The following is a 22,151-nucleotide window of genomic DNA, read 5'->3' on the forward strand; positions in this document are numbered from 1 at the left end:
ATCAAGAAAACTATTAGATCAGCTAGTAGTACTAGTGTGTTGGCTACGTATGGTCCGGGAAGTCGCAATTACTATCTCCGTCCTGATTTATTGGTCCCTTTTATATTTTGTGCCAAATTTTAACTATAGATTTGACTAGCAGAATATTAATGCATGTCACAAAAAAATATGTTGTTGAATTCATTTTTGACTATACTTTTCAATGATATTATTTTTATTATGTATACCTTATATTTTATTAGTTAAAATCATGGTCAAAATATGACATAGAATACAAAGGGAGCAAATAAATCAGGATGGAGATAGTACTATGGACCGAATTGGTGATATTTTGCTAACTACTCGGGGAGCTAAATCAGACTAAGAAAAATAGCTACTGGTGCAGCTTGTGTGCACATATGGAAAAATGAATGGTAAGTAATGCGGATTTTACCAGCTCTCTAGGTATATGCGTGCAGCCCCCGGCCTATAAATTACCCCTACCACTATCCATCTTCTCACCCAATACCCACAAGAACCTCTAGCTACCGTAGCTTAGTTGAGCTTCCTAGCTGTAGCCATGGCCAAGTATTTCCAGAGTGCTCCTGTTAGCAATGAAGCATTGAAGCACAAGGAGATTCTCTTGGACGGCCTGTACATGCACGAGGACCTTGACGGATCACCAAATCAGAACCAGAAAACTATAGTGAATCCTAATCTCCCTCTGCAGTTTGGCTGCACCGTGGCTAATGACTGGACCATATATGATGGCCTTGGCGCCGATAAGAAGCTTGTTGCACGTGCACAAGGGCCACATATGGGGGCAGGAGTAGCCAAAGGAAGCTGGTTCATATGTTTCAACATGGTGTTCGTCGACGACAGGTACATTCATTCATTTTTGTAACTTTTTAAGTACATAAGTGCATGCATATTTTCTGAGTGATACCAAATTTGGATGTATATGCACTCGGTTGTTGCGACAGGTTTGCTCGGACATTTTGAAGAGCCGGTAGAAGGTGAGTGGGCAATCCTTGGTGGGACAGGAGAGTTTGCCTATGCACAAGGTGTGGTGACCTTCAAGAAAGTCCAGGACGGAAGCACTAGGGTCAGACAGCTTCAGATACGTGCCATCTGCCTCAGCTTTCCATCGTCACTTTCAATGGTACAATCTTTTTTCTCTAGTTCAGTCATGCAAAGGCACACCCTAGCATGCACTCCGTATTACATAGTGTGTGTATACTATAGATATAAGGGCAGTGCTAATACACAATAGGAATAACTTATGCAGCCTACGAAGATGGGGCCATGGGGTGGAAATGGAGGCTCCATTCAAGACATCACCACCGGAACCCCGATGCGCCTGCAAAGTGTGACACTCAGCAGTGAGAGCAGCTGGATTGTCTCTCTTGCATTTACTTATATTGACAAACTTGGGAAGAGGCGCAACGAAGGTCCCTGGGGTCCTGACAAAGGGAACAGTCAAACCGTGAGTTCACTTTGGAGATCAATTTGCCTTCTGATGCATACTCGTACGTCTCCTCAAGAGTTAATGTGGTTTCTTATCTTCTATTGACTACAGATCGAGTTCGGACCTAAAGAATATGTGACGGAAATATCAGGGACAATTGACAATGTCATATCGTCATTGTTATCACGACAAACATGAAAAAGTATGGGCGTTTGGGCATGAGAAGGGCAATCGTTTCAGCGCCGCCGTGCCAGAAAACACTTGTGTTGTGGGATTCTTTGCCAGGACCGGGAATGCTCTTGATGCCATTGGTGTTTACCATGGCCCCATCATGGTTTGAATGGGATTCATTGGCGTTTTGCTTTAGTGTCTAGCAATCTCATGCTAGTTTATTTCAATGAAAAGTGTGTTAGTTTCACCGTTTGTTTTTCAACAATAACATGGCTAGGGTCCTCCTTACGTGTATGATCCAAGTCGCTCTAGTGCGAGAGTACTTTGTTTAATTTGTCGCCTACTATATTCTATCTACAATAAATAAAGTGATGCAAGATTGTTTTCTAGTGAAATAATGAAACTGATACGCTCACGGATTTATTGTGCACATGGATACCTTTTTATTCCCTAGTTCTAGGAACTCAAAGAGAGCACTCCATCATGGAACAAAATGTAGGTAAATTTAATGTGTCCTGCGGAGTGGGAATCTGATCTGAGAATGATCAATTTTATACTGCATGCACACAAATTAACTTGTTATCACAAAGCATATTACACAAATATTGTGCATATAATTATATACAATAGCCAAAGTTATACGGACGGTGAGTCATGCGCATTCATTTTTGTAGAGAAAAAGGCACTCTGGTTTCATGAAAGAAGCCATCACATACAAAAGATCCATGCAATTAATGTGGCATCGCAAACCACAGTAGAGTATCGAGTAGCCTTAAAAACTGCACACTCTCTCAAGTATAATCGCAAGTTTGATGGATCCAATGGGCGGTAGCGTGCTAGTGGTGCAACTTGTGTGCATGCATGGACTACTAAATTATGTACCTTGTGTTACTTAGGAGCTAGATAAGATTATGTAGTAGAACGTAGCTAGTTGGTGCAACTTGTGTGCATGTATGCACTACTTGCAATACGCGGGAGGCTGAATTGGAATATGTGGATTTTTTTACCTAAGTAATACTAGTACTGATGCAACTTGTGTGCATACATAGTAGAATACTAGTAATACACGGATGCAGCTCCGACCTATAAATTACCCCTGCCGCTCTATCCATTTACTCGCCAACACACAAGACACAAGAGCCTCTAGATAGGTAGCTTAATCCTCCTTGTTGTAGCCATGGCTACGTATTTACAGAGTGCTCCTGTTAGCCAGGGAGTATTGCAGCCCTAGGAGTTTGTCTTAGACGGCTTGTACATGGAGCAGCGCCCCCAAGGATCGTCGAATCCGAACGAGGTCATTATAGTTAATCCTGGCCTTCCTATGAAGTTTGGCTGCACCGCGGCTACTGATTGGACCATATATGATGGCATTGGCCCCAACAAGAAGCTTGTGGCACATGCATAGGGGGAACTTACGGGTGCTGGTACAACCGAAGGAACCTGGCCCCTTTGTTTTAACATGGTGTTCGTCGATGAGAGGTATGTTGCAAATTCCATGATCATTTCTGAGATTAGATATTGTGTGTTTATGTGATACATATTCACGAAGTATGCAAACTCGACTGGTTTGGGTTTAGAGGTTCCAGCCTTAAGGTGCTTGGAAATATGGGCTCACCATTAGAACGTGAATGGGCAATCCTAGGTGGGAACGGTGAGTTTGCCAATGCACAAAGTGTTGTCATCTTCAAGATCCAAAAGTTTTATCAGCTTCGGATCCACGCCTTGTGCCTCAACTTCTCGTCGTCCCTATCACTGGTATATTTTATTCCATTGCGGTTCATGCATGGATTATCTAAACTTCTATTAGAATTTCTAGCACAAATTGGCAACACAACCTGTAAAGATGGGGCCATGGGGAGAAAATGGAGGTTTCCCTCAAGACTTGACCACAGGAAAGCCGTCGCATGTACAAAGTTTGAGAATAAGTAGTGGCTCACGCATCTCTTCACTTGAATTTTCTTATGTCGACAAACTTGGGAAGAGGCGCTCTGAAGGTCCTTGGGGTGGCAGCAGTGGAGGGAACTATCAGACCGTGAGCTTATTGTAGATTGCTTGATTAATTTTTTGTTCGCATGCATATACAACCAATTATGTGATGTAATATATTTCCTCTATATGTTATCTTTTGCAGATTGAGCTAGGCCCTAAAGAGTTTGTGAAGCAAATATCGGGGACAATTGACAACCTTGTGACTGAAACTGTTATAACTTCTCTTGTTCTCGTCACCAACATAAAAAAGCATGGGCCTTACGGAAGTGTGCAGGGCACAAGCTTTGACGACACGGTGCCGGAAAATACTTTTGTTGTGGGCTTCTTAGGCAGATCTGGTGGTGCACTTGATGCAATTGGCATTTACCATGGTCCCGTCGTAGTTTAGTAAAGGATTCATAGTTGCAAAAAGTCACTTTGGAACCCGGGTGCATTGGAGCCCTATTTTTTGAACTGTGTCAAAATGCTATTTTGAAGTTTCAAAAAATTCTGAAAGCAAATCAACATGTTTATATGAATGTATATTACACATGTGTAAATTTTGAAGCTGAAATAAGTAACCATGTGAGTTACACAAAAATGACAAAATCATGATTTTGGAAAGATGAATAGTGCTTACATTATCCACTATTTGGAAATCACCATTTTGTCATTTTTTATAGGTCGCACACTTACTTATTTCATCACCAAACTTTATACTTGTGTAATATACATCCATATGATCACGTAGAAAAAATTTCAGAATTTTTTGAAATCTTAAACGTGTTCTTCAAAGTATTTAAAATAAGGTCCTCCAATACACCCGGGTTCCAAAAATCCAATTTTCATCATTTATTTGAAGGAAATGCTTGGTTTTCTCTAGATTAGAACACATTGGTGCAGCTTCCTTTTTTGCCCAATTTTAGTTCCAGCATTTGTGTTCCAAGAATAAGATGGCTTGGGTTTTGGTACGTCCTCATGTAGCTTCCATTGTTAGGATACCATGATGTTTTTATAGTTTGAGCTCTCTGTTGTAACATACTATATTTATCTATATTAAATTATGAATAATGTTGTGCCAGGCAAGAAGTAATTTCACCCATGGTCTCACAACTTGCCACATATGTTGAAAAGTGCGCACGACTAGTCACAGAAGTTTGTGGAGTGTGCAGCCATGATACTAATCAGCCACTGATATTGACTGATTAGTCCCGATTGCGGAGTCCACCAACTTTAGAGGTCTACATATATGTGATAAGTTGTGCAACATGGCTATCTATGTCAAATAGTCTTGTTATGATTCAGGAACAAATGAAGGTGATAAAATGCTGGGTGATCTAGTTTTCACACAGAAGATGTATGTCATTCCTCTTACGGGCACTGAATGATAAGGCACTTCCATACTCGTTGACATCCTTGCTCAAGTTGTATGAACTACTTTTCACACAGAAGCATGATGATGAATCTTTGCGATATCTTATTTTGGGACTTGCTAATTCACTTGATGTGTATGACAATTCCATCCTCATTGATATGCATCCAAAGGATCGAAGAACTAGGAGGGCCTATAATGGTGTTAAGTTAAGAGGTGCCCCAAGCTACACAATTTATTTACTTGTCAGACCGGAACATGCATGTCTTGTGTAGTTGTGTTATTCATTTTGCAGGCAATATGTTGCACCCTCTTACGCTGTGGCGCACCCTGGCACAAATGAGGTCATTTATAGCTTGACCTTACAACCTATGAAGTGCTTCAGGCTGCCTATGTTTACAAAGTGTGTATTGCAACTGGCATGGTGAATAAATTGTTTGCTTTCAGCAAGCTACCTTATCTGATATTCTTGCATAAATGAGTGCTAGCTTTCAACGGCTTTGCGTGGTGTTCACAACCTAGCTGATCTGTCCTGATTTGAGCGCTATTTGCCTGTAATAAGATGGTGTCACACCTATGTGTGCATCAACCCAGTGTGATGTGTGATTGCTGAACTAAAAAATCATCTTATGTTTGGTTGATTAAAACATCAAATATTGTTGTAATGAGTACTGTGAGTTACTTGCAAGAGTTTCGAGTGGAGTAATATGTCATGGTAGCTGGTGTCCTAGCACGAGAGTATTTATTTTCTGCTATTCATCTTTATCTCGGCAATTCTATTGTGACTTTAAAAGAATCTAGATTTTTTTAGCATAGAGGTATGACATATATAAATATACCATGTCAAATTTCAATTTCAAATCTAACAGCTCTTTTTTTTAAGCAACGACGGCCGGGCTTTATTAATCCGTGGCAATGTTTACAGGGATTACAAGTATATCATCAGGATTACCCAACCAAATATCCAACTTTGTACCGGATTGTTCGCAATAAGAATGAAACTCTTGCGCAGGTGCTCAGGTCCTTTCCACCAGATATTTCCTTCGGCGGGATTTGATTGGGCCCCGTCTTGTGTCATGGCAACATCTTATGTCCCGATTGGATACGATTAACCTGACACAAGGACGAGATGTGTTTCGCTGGAACCTCACTACATCTAGGTCCTTCATGTTGACTCTATGTACCATGCAGTCATGCATTCACAGGTCCCAGTGGATAATAAGAAGAAAATTTGAAGGTCGAATATTCCACTAAAAGTTGAGACCTTCATGTGGTATCTTCAGAAGGGAGGAGTGCTAACCAAAGATAACCTCGCCGGTTGTAACTGACAAGGAAGCAAGAAGTGTAGCTTTTGTACTCATGACGAGACAATCAGACACGTCTTTTTTTAGTGCAAGTTTTCGTGTTCTACGTGGTCAATCCTTCAAATAGCGTCTAATCTTTATCCACCCACATGTGTTGTTAATATTCTTGGTCATTCGCTGGACAGTATTCCTTATAGATTCAAAACACTAATAAAGGTGGAAGCGTATGCCTTATTATTGTTGCTTTGGCTATGTAGAAATGATGTGATTTTTAATGACAAAAACTCTTCTCCGTTACAGGTTATTTCCGTTGTACGCAATCGCTTCATACATGGTCTATACTTCACAATACGGAGTTCCAACCGCTGTTCAAAGCGGTGTGTACGTAACTGGAGCGAGTGGCCATGGAGGTTTTTTCCCAATATGGGTGGCAGCATAACCTCTGTATCGGCCAATCACGTCCTTCGACATAGGCATAATGACGCTCTTATTTGACTCTACTGGTGCCAATATGTCAGCTTTTTTTAGACTATTTGTGTTTGGTTGTGTGCATCTTAATTATGCAGAAGTCAGGTGTTGCTCATCATGATTTGTGTCCTCTTGAACTACGTTATAAGTTAATAAAAGCGCGCTTTATCGGAAAAAAGTGTCCCTACCCTGAGGGTGAATGAAATCTAGCCTAGCCAACTTATGAGCTTCATATTATTACATGAACAGTGCTTAGTTTTATTGGGCGGTGCATTGAAGAGAGCAACTAATTAACGAGCGCTCTTTCGGGAGCCTCGCAACAATCAGCTCCACTTGGCGGGCTCTCAGCCATTCACCACGTGTCGCGCTCTGGGCACGCCCTCCGGATTTTGTTTTTTATTTTTCCGCACGCGTTTTCGGCTTTTTTAACGGTTTCTTTCCCGGTTTTTTTTACGTTTTGGTTTTTCACCGGTCTTCCTTAGCTTTTCGGTCAAAAAAAAAATTTGCGCAAAAAAACGCCATTTCTTTTTTCCTTTCGTGAGAGTCATGGTTTTGCTTCCGCAAGAGGCACGGTTTTGCTTTCGCGGGAGTCACGGCCGTGCCTCTCGAAAACGAAAAAAAACGCGTTTTCTGTTTTTTTTTCTTTTCATGAGAGTCACGGTTTTTGCTTCCGTGAGAGGCACGGTTGTGCTTTCGCGAGAGTCACGGCCGTGCCTGTCGGAAACGAAAAAAACGCGTTTTCTGTTTTTTTTCTTTTCATGAGAGTCACGGTTTTTGCTTCCGTGAGAGGCACGGTTGTGCTTTCGCGAGAGTCACGGCCGTGCCTCTCGAAAACGAAAAAAACACATTTTTTGATTTTTTTTTCTTTCGCGAGAGTCACAGTTTTTCTTCCGTGAGAGGCACGGTTGTGCTTTCGCGAGAGTCACGGCCGTGCCTGTCGGAAACGAAAAAAACGCGTTTTCTGTTTTTTTTCTTTCGCGAGAGTCACGGTTTTGCTCCCGCGAGAGGCACAGTTGTGCTTTCGCGAGAGTCACGGCGCCCGTGCCTACTCAAAAACGAAAAAAAACATATTTTCTGTCTTTTTTCCTTCCGCGAGAGTCACGGTTTTGCTTTAGAGGCACGGTTGTGCTTTCGCGAGAGTCACGGCTCTGCCTATCAGAAACAGAAAAAACATATTTTCTGTATTTTTTCTTTCGCGAGAGTCACGGTTTTGCTACCGCGAGAGGCACGTTTGTGCATTCGCGAGAGTCACGGCCGTGCCTCCTCGGAAACGGAAAAAAACGTGTTTTCTCTCTTTTTTTTTCCTTCCAAGAGAGTCACGGTTTTGCTTCCGCGAGAGGCACGATTGTGATTTCGTGAGAGGCACCGGCGTGCCTCTTTCAGAAAGCGAAAAAACCCGTGCTCTTGGTTCGGTTTTTTCGTGAAAAAAATTCGTCAAAACCTATCAACATGGTATCTAGTTTTGAAGATCTCGACGCAAGGAATTCAACGGTGAAAGCGGTTTGAGATTTGGACGCATGGTTTAAGAGATAAAAACGTTTTGAATAAATGGATCTACGAAAAAGGGAAAACTTCCTGGTTGCGACAAGTGGCGCACATGCAACGCACCACTTGTCGCAACCTGGGAAGGTTGGAGTGATCTTCGCGACGAGTACTCCTCAACTAATGATTTTGTGCATTGAACCCATTAACACTATGCAAGCTGAATTTCTTTTTTTTTTTCCCTTCAGCTGTGTTTTTAATTTTAGTTTCAAAATGGGCCAAATGTTGTCATGGCTTATTACCCAAGGCAGGTAAACGGCCTCTATAAAGTACTGCATGACTTGATCAAAACGCAAACCAATTCCCTCCCCATGCGCAAGCATCGACGCGAGACAAGATGGAATCTATGAAGGAGTTCGCCCTCCGCCGTTTTCCGAAGCTAGGCAGATGGTTCTGCACCGAGGCCGACGCCGGCGCCGATCAGGCCGTTCCCAGCGATGGCCTGCAGGCCTTCTCCCTCGGCCTGAATAAGCGCCTCGCGCACGACGCCGGCAGGAGGAGCAACCTGGTCTTCTCGCCGCTGTCCGTCTACGCCGGGCTCTCGCTGGTAGCCGCGGGCGCCCGCGACCGCACCCTCGACGAGCTGCTCGTTGTCCTCGGCGCGCCGTCGCGGGACTTCCTCGCCGGCGACGTCCGTGCGCTGGCCGAGCAGGCCCTCACGGACCAGTCCAAGACCGGCGGCCCGCGCATCAGCTTCGCGTGCGGCGTGTGGCATGACCGGACCATGCCCATCCGCCCCGCCTACCGCGATGCCGCCGAATCCTTCAAGGCCGTCGCCCGCGCCGTCAACTTCCGCCAAAAGGTCAGTGCAACGCTATCTTCCCTTCTCTTCTCCCATGATGACGGACCTGTAAGTAATCTGCATACGATATATCGATCAATTAATGTCATTGCCAACGTGCATGCATGCTATGCTCCTTGTGCAGCCGGAGGAGGCTACGGAGGAGATCAACGCATGGGTGTCGGCGTCGACGGACGGCCTCATCCCCTCCATCCTTAGCCGGGGCGCGCTGTCAGACCTCACCGACCTGGTGCTCGCCAACGCCATCTACTTTAAGGGCAAGTGGGCGAAGCCATTCGCCGGGTATCTCACCCAGCACGACAAGTTCCACCGCCTTGACGGCACCGCCGTCGATGCCCCCTTCATGCGCGGTCTCGGCAGCCACAACATCGCCTGCCACGATGGCTTCAAGGTGCTGCAGCTCCGCTACGAGGAAGGGCACGGCCCCTTGCTGCCCCAGCCACCAGCTCTAGCTCCCACGCCTGTGCCGATCTACTCGATGTGCGTCTTCCTCCCCGATGCGCGCCGCGGGCTGTGGCGGCTCACCGACAAGATCGCGTGCAACCCCGACTTTCTGCGCAAGCACTTGCCGAGGAACAGTGTCCTGGTCGGCGACTTCCGGCTACCTAAATTCAAGGTAACCTTCGGCATGACGATGAACGACGTACTCCAGGAAATGGGGGTCAAGGAGGCGTTCGAGCTGGGGAAGGCCGACCTGTCCAACATGGTGGAGAACGGCGGAAGGAGGAAGATGGCGCTGGAAAAGGTGATCCACATGGCCGTCATCGAGGTGAACGAGGAAGGCACAGAGGCGGCGGCCGCCACTTACATGACGCGCCTTGGATGCACACCGGACTCGCGGCCGCCTGCACCGTGTGTGGACTTCGTGGCTGACCATCCATTTGCCTTCTTCATCGTCGAGGAGGTGTCAGGCGCGATTCTGTTCGCGGGGCATGTCCTTGATCCCACCATCAAGTGATGGAGGGCTTTTTTGATTTAGGGTTTGTAATGCTAAACATACAAAGAGTTACACACAATTACACGTAAACTCGAATTCTTTTTTTAACTAACCCTTGATTTTCATAGGGATGGGCCCCTTCTCTCCCTTGATCTCTAATTAAAACCCACATGCTTGTAAAACCCGTATAAACCTATGTATGTGTGGCATTACTCGTCCAAGGCTCAGTGGATTGAGACTTGATAATACTAGACCTATGAACGATTTTACAAAGCTTTATGTAACTTTCTAACAACTAAACCTTCTCCCCCCTGATTTACAGTGGGGTGGGCCCCTTCAACCCCCCCCCCCCCCCCCCCCCCCCTCCAAACCTAGCCTTTCGTATGTCTGGCGTTACTCACTGAGACTACGCATGCGTCGGCATGTTTGCAAAAATGCTAGACATATAGGTTTTTACAGGCTCCTCCCAACTTTCTAAATGTTTGCTGCCCTATTGTTTGTGATTTTTCTTTGTTGGACTTTTTGTAGGCTCAGTTTCTGTGGTCTTTTGCTTTCTATATATGGCTTGTCTGTCATTGGCTGAGTTCTTGTGCGTCTACTTTTCATGTTGCTTTTTCTAACCAACTACTAAGTGTACTGATGCACAGCACGATGGTGCTCCGATTTTGTCACTAGCGTCACTGATGGTTCATTCCTTCCCTTCGTGTCATCCTGCTTCCTCTTTTCTTTTATCATTTCTTTCAAAAATCGTTTGTGTTGGTTGCTGGCTGGCATGTAATAGACTACTAGCTCTGAACCTCTGGCTTGGTTTCTCTAATGGAAATCGGAGGGAAAAACCTCTTTTACTAAAAAAAATTCTTTCAAAAATCATTTCATATATTTTATAAAAAACAAATGAATTTTTAAAGTCTAAAATAAATAAATAACAAAATGAAAAGAAGGACATAATTTAGTTGCATGTTGCAGACGGATTTGCAATGATGTGCGGCAGACGAGAATGCAAATTGGTTAAAAATTATTTTTAAAGGGGAAAAATGTAAGTTGCACGTGGATTACATGTAATTGCGCGTGTCTGACGGGCATTCAACCCCGTGCAACAAACATGTGAGCAACCGGATGGCGCTATGAAAAGCAAAATCTAAAGTACCACTATTTATGAAAAAAAAACACAAAATACAAAACTCAAAAATGAATTCGAAAGAAAAAATATAATATAAATACATGAAAATTCAAAACACAGATACCAGACCGTCCAAACAACTCAGCACCGACCCCTAGTTGCGCTTACTGGTGTCGCATGCAGTTACAACAACTGAAGTTGTATATGTGGACGATGTGCAATTGGGTGCGACATTTTTTTAAACATAAAAACACTGTTATTTAGAAAATATAAAAACCTAATAAACAAAAACAAAAACAAAAAATAGAAATAGTGGTAGAGATGCAACTGCCCGCCTTCCCTTGACAAAAAGACCATTGAGGTGTTGTCGCATTGGAGACATGTCATTCTAGCCGGGGATGACACACTTGCAATAGTATGCGTAGTGGCAGACATGCAACCGTCCCAAATTACCACTGAGTGGCAATCCTTTTGAAGACATGAATCTGCAATTAGGGCCAACACTTCCAGTTGCATGCTTAGTGACAAGCATGAAACTACCCTAACGAAACATCATAGGGTTGCGGCCGGGGACGACATTTTCGGTTGTATGCCTAGTGACAAATATGCAACTGCTCTCCTCCTCTCCCAGACAAAAAAAAACTTAAAACACCTTTTATTTGCAGTCAACACTTGTAGTTGCGTTTCTAGAGGCAGACATGCAACTGCACCCCCTCCCCTCACTCAACAAAACAGGATTGAGTTGCAGCCGCGTTGAAGCCACGCGGTTGCAGTCCAGGGCAACACTTGCAGTTGCATGCCTAAAGTTAGACATGCAATTACGAACCTCCCGCTCAAACACACTAAGTTGCAGTCGGGGGCAACATTTGCAGTTGTGTGCCTTGTGGCAGACATGCAACTGTCGACTCCCCGAAATAACACCACAAAGTTGCACTCCCGCGTGGAAGACATGCAGTTGGTATCGGGAGAGACACATGTAGTTGCATGCCTAGTCAAAGACATGGAACTGCCACTCCCGGCATGGAACCTAGTTGATCTACGTTGATTTAATTTGTGTTTGCTTATAATTAGATCATGTTGGGTTTGCATCAACTTGGTGTGGTGTGTGATTGATGAACTCAAAATTTAGCTTGTGTTTGGTTGATGGAACAGCAAATATTGTTGTGACGGGTTATGCAAATTTACTCACAAGGGTTTTGAGTGGATAATCTAGTGCATACTAATTAACTACTAATATGTTGAGCTAGCTGGCACAAAAAAGTGAAAGAAACAAGTTAAGACTTATTAAAAATCTGAAAATAATCTAGCTTGGAGGTATGAACGTACATTTTATAATTTTAATTTGACGGGCTCAAGAACAAAAAGAAAAGATAATTCATTTTGTGAAAATAGTGTTTATTTTCATTGGGCTGCACATTGGGCCCATTAACACGAAGGGCTGAATTTAGAGTTTTGCTACACCTACGTGAGCTTAAAAGTAAACACAACTTTCCCATGTCCGGCCATGAGCCCCGAGAATTGAAGCTCCGACACTTACCTTCACCTTCTTCAGCTCCACCTCGGCGCTCTCCAGCTCTGCCTTCGCAATCATCGCCACCGCAGCTTGAGTGACTAATAGGCTGACGATTGTCAGCCCGCCAAGTTTGGCTTCAGGCGGAGGGGAAGAGAAGAGGGCTTCCTCAGACCCGAGAGGCGGCGACCTACCATGCACTACTCTTCCTCACTGCCGGCGGCGCCCGCGGACGTGCCGGCTTCGTGGTCGTGGCGGCGGTGCGCGGCCTTGGTGGTGTCCTCCTCGTCGTCGGTCTTGGCCCACACCGTGTCCACCGCCTCATCAAACTCCTGCTAGTCAGCCTTCAGTTCCTCCTGGCATTGGTGGTACCACCAGTGGGAGAGCCGGATCTCGCGGGCGGAGTGGTAGGACTCGAGCATCGCCACCTGCTCCACCACTTCCATGTCCGGTGCAATCGCCATGCCGACGGCGAGCTGCTCATCTGCCTGTTGGTGCTCGTGGAGGAGCTGGAGGTTGTAGGCCGTGTTGGGTTGCGCCTCCCGGAACTGCTCCTCCCGCATCATGTCCATGTAATGGTCATGGTGCAATGCACCAGTGGGGGTGGCGCCGGCGAGGATGGTGACGCCGGCTCATCCTCAGCCGTGTCCTCCATTGGGACGTCATCGGCCTCCGGCTGCCGGGTGTCATGCCGGTAGGTAGCAATGGCGGTCATCTCCTTCTTCTGCTTCGGCGATCGTCCGTTCGAGAGAGCTTTGGAGCGCGAGGAGGCCATGGTGGGGGTGGTGCGGAGAGGAGGAAAGGACGGGAGGAGGATGACTGCGGCTATGGTCGAATGACGATGGTGGGCGGCAGACAAACAGACGGGTGGTGTTGGAATACGTTCCTCGGGAACCACATGTCATTAATGTGGGCGGCAGACGGCCATGGTGTCTTTTGAACGCAGAGCAGTCGCGCACACCAGGAAGCGGCGCGGGCGACGCTCTCTTGGCCGACGCGTCGCTTCAGTGCCGGCGGCCGGCGGCAGTGAGAGGTCGCGTCCGCTCTAGCTGGGCATGAATGCAGCACTGAACGTTTCAGGCGGGAAACGCGCACAAGCGATGGAGGTTTTTTTTGCTGGGCCAGGGCGGTCAGGAGCGGATGTGTTAGCATTCCGGATGCCTGAAAGCCCGCTAGTTTGTCTCCGGATTGCGGGAAAAAGCATATCAAGACCGTTCGTCGGACCAATACAGACTCGGGTTGGATGACACAAATGTCAGTTTTGGGGATGCCCTAAGTCTAACATTTTGCTGAATTGATTGTTTTAGTTTCTTGAGCTGTGTTTTCTTAAAATGTTAGTGTCAGAATGGGCTCGATTATGTTATGACTTATGACCCAAGGCACAAACTGGCTCTAGTGTCAGGCTATAAAGTACTGCATGACTTGATCAAAACGCAAACGATCGAAATCCCCACGCGAGACAAGATGGAATCTGTGAAGGAATTTCATAGTAAAAAATGAGTAAGACTTTAGGCCAGTAAGGGTTCAAATTCCCTGTTTTTTGAAGAAAAAAAAATACGGTTACGGTCGAGCGGCGCGTGTGGGGGAGAGTCCTTTTTCTCAAAGATTTCATAGTAAAAAATGAGGATTTAAGTCATAATCACGGCCGTGATCCTTGGTTTTACCCGGTCGGGCGTTTTGCACGCTAATCTGGCGGTTGCCGGTTTACGTGGGTTTGTTCTCCGTGAGACGCACGTTCCCGTGCCTTTGACTGGTGAGTTCTTTGATGGCCACATTTCAATATTTTTACGTCGGTTCAGCTGATCGGTTTCAGATATTTCATGATCCCCTCTCCTTTCCATGTGTCTGGTCAAATCTCATGTAACCGCTTCGCCGCCCTAGTCCAGTATAAAAAGCCTCCCGGCCGTGGGCATCTTCCGAACCCCGGTTGCGCCCACATTCGGACCCTGCCCATCGCCGTTTCCCGGCGCCCCCCTCCCTCCATCTCCTCTTCCCCCGGGTCATCAGCGACGGGTTATGGGGGCACACGCGAAGGCCGTGGGCGATCGAGGAGAAGCTCGTCCCTGTGCAAGGTGGCAGGGCATCGGCGGCCTGGTTTCTCCTGATTCTTCCAGTCGCCACCGCCAGTAGTAAGAACGCCGCTACCGAACGTGCCTTGTGCTTCTTGATTTCCCTATGCGGTCGTCCCTTATCCACCATTCCCTGAGGAGCAGCACCATGCCCCTCCATCGTGCTTCATTTGCCCCGAAGCGTACTAGCCAATCGCGAATCGGTCCACCTCTGGGTAAACTCCCTTGGTTTCAATTCTTGCTCTCGAGCACCCCATATTTTCCCCGTGATTTTTTTCTTGGATTGTGGAGAGAAATCTCTGCTTCTTTACTACTCCAAAGTTTTTTTTAGAGAATGCCATCATGGCTCACTTTATTGAACTCAAATGGTAGTTACATCATCCACAAGAAAAGTTACTATGAAACTACGAGGCTCATCAACCCAAACACAGGGGTTAATCTCAGCCTCTTTAGCTAGATGATGAGCAACATAATTAGCATCCCTATTACAGAAACTAAAACAAACTTTGCCAAAAGTAGTAGCCTGAATGCATATATCATCATAATATAGAGCAGCCGATGTAGAAGAGAACCCTCCAGCCTGAAGTATCTTGATGGCTTCAAGACAACCCGATTGGATTATAATTCTGTTTAGACCCAGCTCATTTGCAATGTCAGTCCACGTCTAACAGCCATAGCTTCAGTTGTTGCCGCATCAATTGCATATACGACCCTCTCATTGCATGCCGCCATGAATCTCCCCATATCATCCCTGGCCACCGCTCCTACACTGCCGGATTCAGTATTGTCCAAAGTTATATTGGCGCCCTGTCGCAAACCAAGAGGCAACCTATACATTGTCGTTTTCTTGCGGGGGTCATAGTACATTGTCAGGGCATGCAGGTTAATATACCAGCAATCTCATATACTCGCTTCGTTCCTTTGTGTAAGGTGTATTTGTTTTAACACGATGACGAAGCCATAAAATTATAGAAAATTTAGGAAGAAATTACCCTCGATTAATTTAGTGGTTAACGACAAATAAATCAATTCGGCTAGTAAAGGAGAAGATACAGGCAATCAGGAGAGATATACTCTCATTCTCTCCTCTAGAAGAAGATATACATGCAATTGAAAGTGATATTTTTTTCCTTCTAGAGGGCTAAAACGAATTATGATAAATTAGAAGAAATGCACCTTACATTGCGAAATTTTATCAAAAGAAACAAATGCACCTTATATAAAGAATCAGAGGGAGTATGAACTATTCGTTGATCTAACTATCCTTGATTTTCTCTATCTCCCTCATTTTAGTTGTCTACACCATGATAAATATCAATACAATTGCAGTATTGCATCTCTACAGACGGAACCCAATGCAAGGCTGATTTCCAATAATAACCTGATCTCGTTCTTTTACAAAGTATCAGAACACTCAGTGGATGAAACAACATATATTATTGTCTCTATATGCAACAACATGATCATAGTGATGTCTCGGTATGGAAAATACAAATTGAGTGACATCCAAACACTATGTATCTGTTCATGTGGTCAACGTTTGAGATGTGTGTTGCACGTGCAAGTTGCTAGTAACTAGAGATTGGAAAAAGTACACCCCGATCCAAAATAAGCGTCGCAGTTTTGAACTAAGATTAGTTCAATCCTAGTCCAAAACTGGGACACTTATTATAGATCAGAGGGAGTACACAATAAGTAGAGGTTATTCAAAATTTCAAAGTGTATAAAGTTCTAATTAGCCCCACACATCACAGCTTCATTCATTCCCTGGCGTAGGTGCTGCATCGTCCATGTACGTCACGTCAGCGGCTCCATTCCACCCGGCGCACGTCACACAAAGCTCCGCCACCGGTGTCCCCGACCGGCCTCCCCATGCACGACACGAGCAGCCCGTCATCGTCGCGCCCTCGCCCGCTCCTTGTATCCCGAAGCGTGAGCACGACGTCAAACACCCCGGCTCCGCGCCGCAGGTCAGCCGTGACTCGTGAGGCTATCCAGTTCCAGTTCGGGCAGCCACACCCGGGTTCCCCGGGCCACAACGGTCCTCCGTGCCGTGCTGCCCTTTTTGTCGGGCTTCTGCGTGGTCCTGCAGACCTGCGGCACCCCAGCGCTGGCGAGCTCGAAGCCGTGGTAGCTTACCTGCACCGTTGTGGCGCGCTCGTCGCACGCGCTCCCGACCGAGCTCCGAAAAGCGATGCTAAAGGTGAGGTTGAACTCCGGCTCCATCGCCGGCCGGCGGTCAAGGCCGGAGACGCCGCCGATCACGACGGAGTAGTTTGGGTCCTTGTACGTGGCAAGAATCCCGATCGTACAGGCGATGAAGGCCATGAAGCAACATGCCACTAGAATCATGGCGATCTCGCAAGGTGTGATCTTGCAGTTGCGGCAACGGGTGAAACAATTACCCGGCTGTTGACCTTCCGCCGCTCCGGGTGCCTCTGAAGGGTCGCCGCCGCCGACGACGACGTGAGGTGCAACCGCGTCCATCGCCGTTGCCGGAGGAGGAGGCGCGTCCATCTCCAAGGCCGTCGTCATCGATGATAATCTTCTGCTTCTCCCTCCAGTCTAGTCTATAAATAATGAGAGAATTATAGGTTCCTTTGGAAATCGACACCTTCCTTAATTTAAAAGTACACTTTCCTGTTTCCTGAGAGATAGGTCAATGGCGGCGCGTCGAGGATTGATTGCTCCGTGTTGGGATCGATCTGAGGCTGATTCCGGGCGGGTTCTTGCCATGTTATCTCAGCCTACGCGGAGCATATTCATGGCTCTTGCGTAGCAAGATAAGGAAAAAAAACCGCATATTTGTTCAAGGCAGCCCGTACTCTGCTTGGCATCTCGTAATATCGGAAAATAACCGAAGAAAAGGTGATTTTGATATGGAAACATGGTGATGAGTGATGACCAAATTTTCTTCTGATTATGCCCTTGGTCAGGCCGGCCTTGACTGCAGTAATCATCAACAAAGAAAAATAAAGGGTTATAAAAAATTGAACATTAAAGCTTGTTTGGTGTCGTCAAAATATCACACCACTACTTTTATGTGATTCTTCTATAACTTTTCTGTATTGCACAAAACAAATCTGTGCAACTCTAGTGAGAAATTGTTTTTTTAAACCAAAGACCTGCGATCAACTATAGCAGAGTCGTCATAAGTGGTCAATCGCCATAATAACCATGTGTCTGGCAATTTTGGCTGAAAAGGGCGGTCTAGCATAGTTGCCATCCCAAGCGTGGCCAGGATAAATTTTGGAGGCCATCAAGCTTGGCAAGCTCATATTTGGCGGTTGTGGGGGATATTTGTAGTGCACCTCATCCGAGAACGGTTTTTGCGCGAGCGACATTACCTCTCATGTTGCTCTTCACGCCCACGCTGCCGCCTCCCCGCCATCGCCGTAGTGTCATCATTGACCACTTCTGGCCGTGCCTAGTCCATGCTATACCTGGCCATGGGCAGCCCGGCCCGGAAAAAGCCCGACCTGACCTTGCCTACGGGTCGGGCCTGGGCCTAGATTTTGAGCCCGATGGTCGGGCTGGGCCGGGTTCGGGCCTGACATATTTGCAATTTAAGGAAGAGGCCCGGCCCGAGGCCCGACATGCTTTTTGCGATATGGGTAGGGCTTGGGCCTGATTTTTATGCCTGACGGCCGGGCCAGGCTCGGGCCTAGGTTTTCTGCATCGGGCTTTGCTAGGCCTGGCCCGAAGCCCGACGGATGGCCAGGTATAGTCCACGCTGATAAGGCCATGGATGCCGCCTTGATCCCCGCGCCCCAGTCCGTCAATTTGGAGACGGATCCCACGACTTCCATGGTTGTTGCGCCTCCAACGGCCACCCGCCCAAGTCAGTAGATTATTGCTATCAGTAGTTTCATTTCGCCTTATCTGCGTTCACTTGGGTTTAATTATGATATGGGTGTGTTTTTCATTCATGTATCCCATTGGGCTGTTGTTGGAGACAGTGTTTGTTCTAAGAACATAGTGGAGTTGTTCGTTGTGTGGTTGTGGAGTCCTTACATGTTCCCATTATGAACCCCTTGAAAGCTCATATTCATGCTGACACCGTGGAATTGCTGCTATAACGCTTATATGGTTAGCATGGAGCTCTCATTCGCTCAGCTCGGCTCCCTACTCGGCTCGCTCGCATAGCTTTTCTTTCCACTCGCTCTACTGCTAGCTCAAATAAACCAACTATCATTTTATTATTTGAAACATTTCGCTAAATCAAAAGGTGTTCACTAATTTTAAAATAATCTTCAATTTAAAAAATCATCTAAATTAAAAATACCATGAATTATGTTCATGAACTTTGATAACATTCCTGGATTTTAAAAAGTATTCATGATTTTTTAAATGTACAAGAATTTGATAAATGGGGAAAAATAAAAAAGCGAAAAGCGAAAAAAGAAAGAAAAAGTAACAGGAAAAGAAAAGGGAAAAGGTAGAAATCAAAAGAAAAACTAGTAAAAACAAGTAGAGAAAACACAAAAGGAAAGAAAACGAAAAAAGAGACAATACCTTTTGGAACCTTCTCTAAACTGAGAAAATGGGCTAACACATTACACCTATATAGGTATGTTACTCTTAACTAGGGACACACATCCTTACAAGCGAGACCCATAGCGACCCCCACAGCACCCCATGCACTAGGAGGCTCCAAATCAAGGGTGCTTAGTATCTTAACAAGAGAGCGATGTGCACGGTGTCTTCAGTTGTAAGTTAACCCTGACATTTTTATTCTGTGTGTAGTCAATTATGGTTGGCCTGTTGTGTATTTCACCTGGATTGGGTTGGCAATTAATTATGATTGTCTTGTTGATTCTGGTTGTGTTGTTCCTTTTTGTCGGTATGGTCTTATTTGGTAGACGTGGTATGTTGTGTTCGATGTGGAGAGAACTGTTGGGTCGTTGTGATGTTGTTACACGTCACAACATTGGTGTCCAGGCGTCAGCCTATAGGTTTTCTTGTTTTTTTAATTTCATCTTTGGCAGAATGTGAAAGATTACCCTTTGATTTACCAGAAGCGGAGGAAGAATTACTAGCAGGATTGGTGTTCACAAGAGCCATGGTTACCTATGAATGGACCCGTACCCCTCAAGAAGCGAAGTGTGCTCTTACAAACACTCACAACCAATGACCCCCAAAATTCCAAGCCACCAGAGCCCAACATTCTTATGAAGCTTAGTAACCAACAAGTAGATAGATATGGTTAAATTTTAAATGGTTACACTCAGTTTTGTCATGTTAAATGATTAAATGTTGGGCATCGGGAGGTACGATATGTACATATTGCCCATTAGTACCATGTTGGTTGCAGCGGCTGACTCATCAAAATTGAAGTCAGATCCCCATGGAGAGGATCCCTATCAGAATTTTCATTGAAAATGGCCAAAATGCCAGATTGCTTAAGTGGGGGCCGAAGCCGAGACAAGTATCTCTAGCTGTGCGGATCATTGTGGGCAGCCAAAAGCACCACGATACGACGTCTTCTTTGTACAACATCCTAATGCTGAAGAGGGGGGACTTCATCAAGTTCGGTACCACTGTGTACTTTTTTCGAATATGCAAGCATCACAAAAATATGAAGATGGATGTCGTCCCTTCCGGGACAGGATCAAGAGTCGCGAGCCGATGTAGCTCCCGCATGCAAGCGTCGTCTAGGAGAGCCTTGCCAAACATCGACCAGAATTGGCGAGCGTGAGGAAGCCAAAGATCAAATGAATGACCTTTTATAGAGGCTCATCACAAATGGGCACCCAATATCTACCAGAGAGAGGATATGCTTGGAGGTGGGTGTTGATGCAGCCTTGGGCAAGCCTGATGTTGCCACTGGCAAAAGCAGGATTGTTGTCTCTTGTTGTATTGGGTGTACAGAGGGCTTGAACCTATGTTTTACTCACTAATTCCTAGGTTTTCTCAATTCTTTGACCTCTTCTCCTAAATATAATGGGTGTACACATGTAATCCAATGTTGCCATAGTATAGCATATGCCTGTCTTCTCGGGGGAGAGCTAAGTTGTTTTTGTTGTCCATCGTGATGGCTCCGCGTGCATCATCTGCACTATCATCAGCTTCTTCGACAACCTCTTCTTCTGAGTCTTTAGGAGCAAGGTTGTCAGCTTGTCCAGCGATGTTTTAATGATTGTTTGGCTATATTGGGACGGTGACAACCTTAAAGAAGGGTTTCTGCGCGTCCGTCGCGCCAATTTGCAAAAAAGCCCCTATATTTTCATGAAATCAACCAACAGTCCGGATTTAAGTCACACCGAACCGTTATTTTACAATTTTTCAAAAAAAAAACCTGACTTTTTAGGTATTCCATCCGCGGATCATATTTAAGTCAAACAAATGCTTTTCTAAACCATCCATATCTTTTAAACCGTAACTCCGATTTAAACAAGTTATATATGAAATTTGATTAGAAAAATATCTAGAATATGAATATAAGATTATTTTAACCTTTTAAGTATTTATAAATATTATTTTGCAAGATATTTAATTCAAACAAATGGTTTTCTAAATTATACGTATCTTTTAAACCGTAACTCCGATTTTAATATGTTATATATGAAATTTGATTAGAAAAATATGTGAACTCTGAATATGATTTTAATTTTATCTGTTAAGTATTGTTTTGGAAGCAAACTTATAACTATAGCGCATGATCCATTTTTCTTTCATACAGGCGGCGATCCGGATTGAAAATAAACATCCACTATAATCATATAGGAAAAAGAAAACATCAAGAACTACACATACATACCTCTGAATACGTCGCAGGGGAAACAACAAATTTCTCATCGCGAGTGTGAGAGAAAGCGAGAGAGAGGGAGAGGGAGGAGAGAGGGAGAGAGAGACGTCTTAGGATTAACCACATTCTAACACGTTTTGGTTTGTGTGAACACTAAGGCCACCGCCGGCGAGGGTGAGAAGAAGGATAAGCGGCAACACAAATATGACGTGTCGCTAAAATAAAGGAGATGGGCCTATTTTGGTCTTGAGTGATGGTTGTTCGGTTAAGAGTGTGTGCTGTGTTTTTTCTCCCGTTGCAACACACGGGCTCTCTTTTGCTAGTATATATTAAACCTGCAAAAAACTCAAATATATATTTGGAAATATACTTAATGATGAATCTAATGAAAGTAATTTAGTCTTGACGCTGATATTTTTTATATAGATTTGATCAAACCTAAAGAAGTTTGATTTGCACCGCGCTTAGTCCAGCGCAGATAAAGAGCAATACAAAGTGTACCCGCAAAAAAAGAGCAATACAAAATGGAAAATTTAACCCACGAGGCACCATGAGTATTCCTTCGGCAACACGAACTGAAGCAAATCTAGTCAAAGCGTATTCCATCGGCAACACGAACTGAAGCAAGTCTAGTCAAAGCGCATCCCAAAAAAGTCTGGTCAAAGCTCAGTTCTCTGGTAGTAGAACGGACAC

At 45.2% G+C, this 22,151-nt stretch overlaps 2 protein-coding genes across 2 annotated transcripts; both read left to right on the forward strand.

Moving 5' to 3' along the window:
• The first annotated feature begins 864 nt into the window (after window positions 1-864).
• On the forward strand, window positions 865-1,951 carry LOC123048278 (protein GOS9-like). Its single transcript, XM_044471414.1, has 3 exons — window positions 865-1,141; window positions 1,268-1,465; window positions 1,559-1,951. The coding sequence occupies exons 1-3, from the start codon at window positions 935-937 to the stop codon at window positions 1,643-1,645; spliced, it is 492 nt and encodes a 163-aa protein (XP_044327349.1). The 5' UTR covers window positions 865-934; the 3' UTR covers window positions 1,646-1,951.
• A 6,632-nt stretch (window positions 1,952-8,583) lies between these two features.
• On the forward strand, window positions 8,584-10,190 carry LOC123048279 (putative serpin-Z5). The gene is made up of 2 exons (XM_044471415.1): window positions 8,584-9,074; window positions 9,199-10,190. The coding sequence occupies exons 1-2, from the start codon at window positions 8,610-8,612 to the stop codon at window positions 10,030-10,032; spliced, it is 1,299 nt and encodes a 432-aa protein (XP_044327350.1). The 5' UTR covers window positions 8,584-8,609; the 3' UTR covers window positions 10,033-10,190.
• The last annotated feature ends 11,961 nt before the right edge of the window (window positions 10,191-22,151 follow it).

The sequence above is a fragment of the Triticum aestivum genome, chromosome 2D (genome assembly GCF_018294505.1).
Source record: "Triticum aestivum cultivar Chinese Spring chromosome 2D, IWGSC CS RefSeq v2.1, whole genome shotgun sequence".
Taxonomy (NCBI): domain Eukaryota; kingdom Viridiplantae; phylum Streptophyta; class Magnoliopsida; order Poales; family Poaceae; genus Triticum; species Triticum aestivum.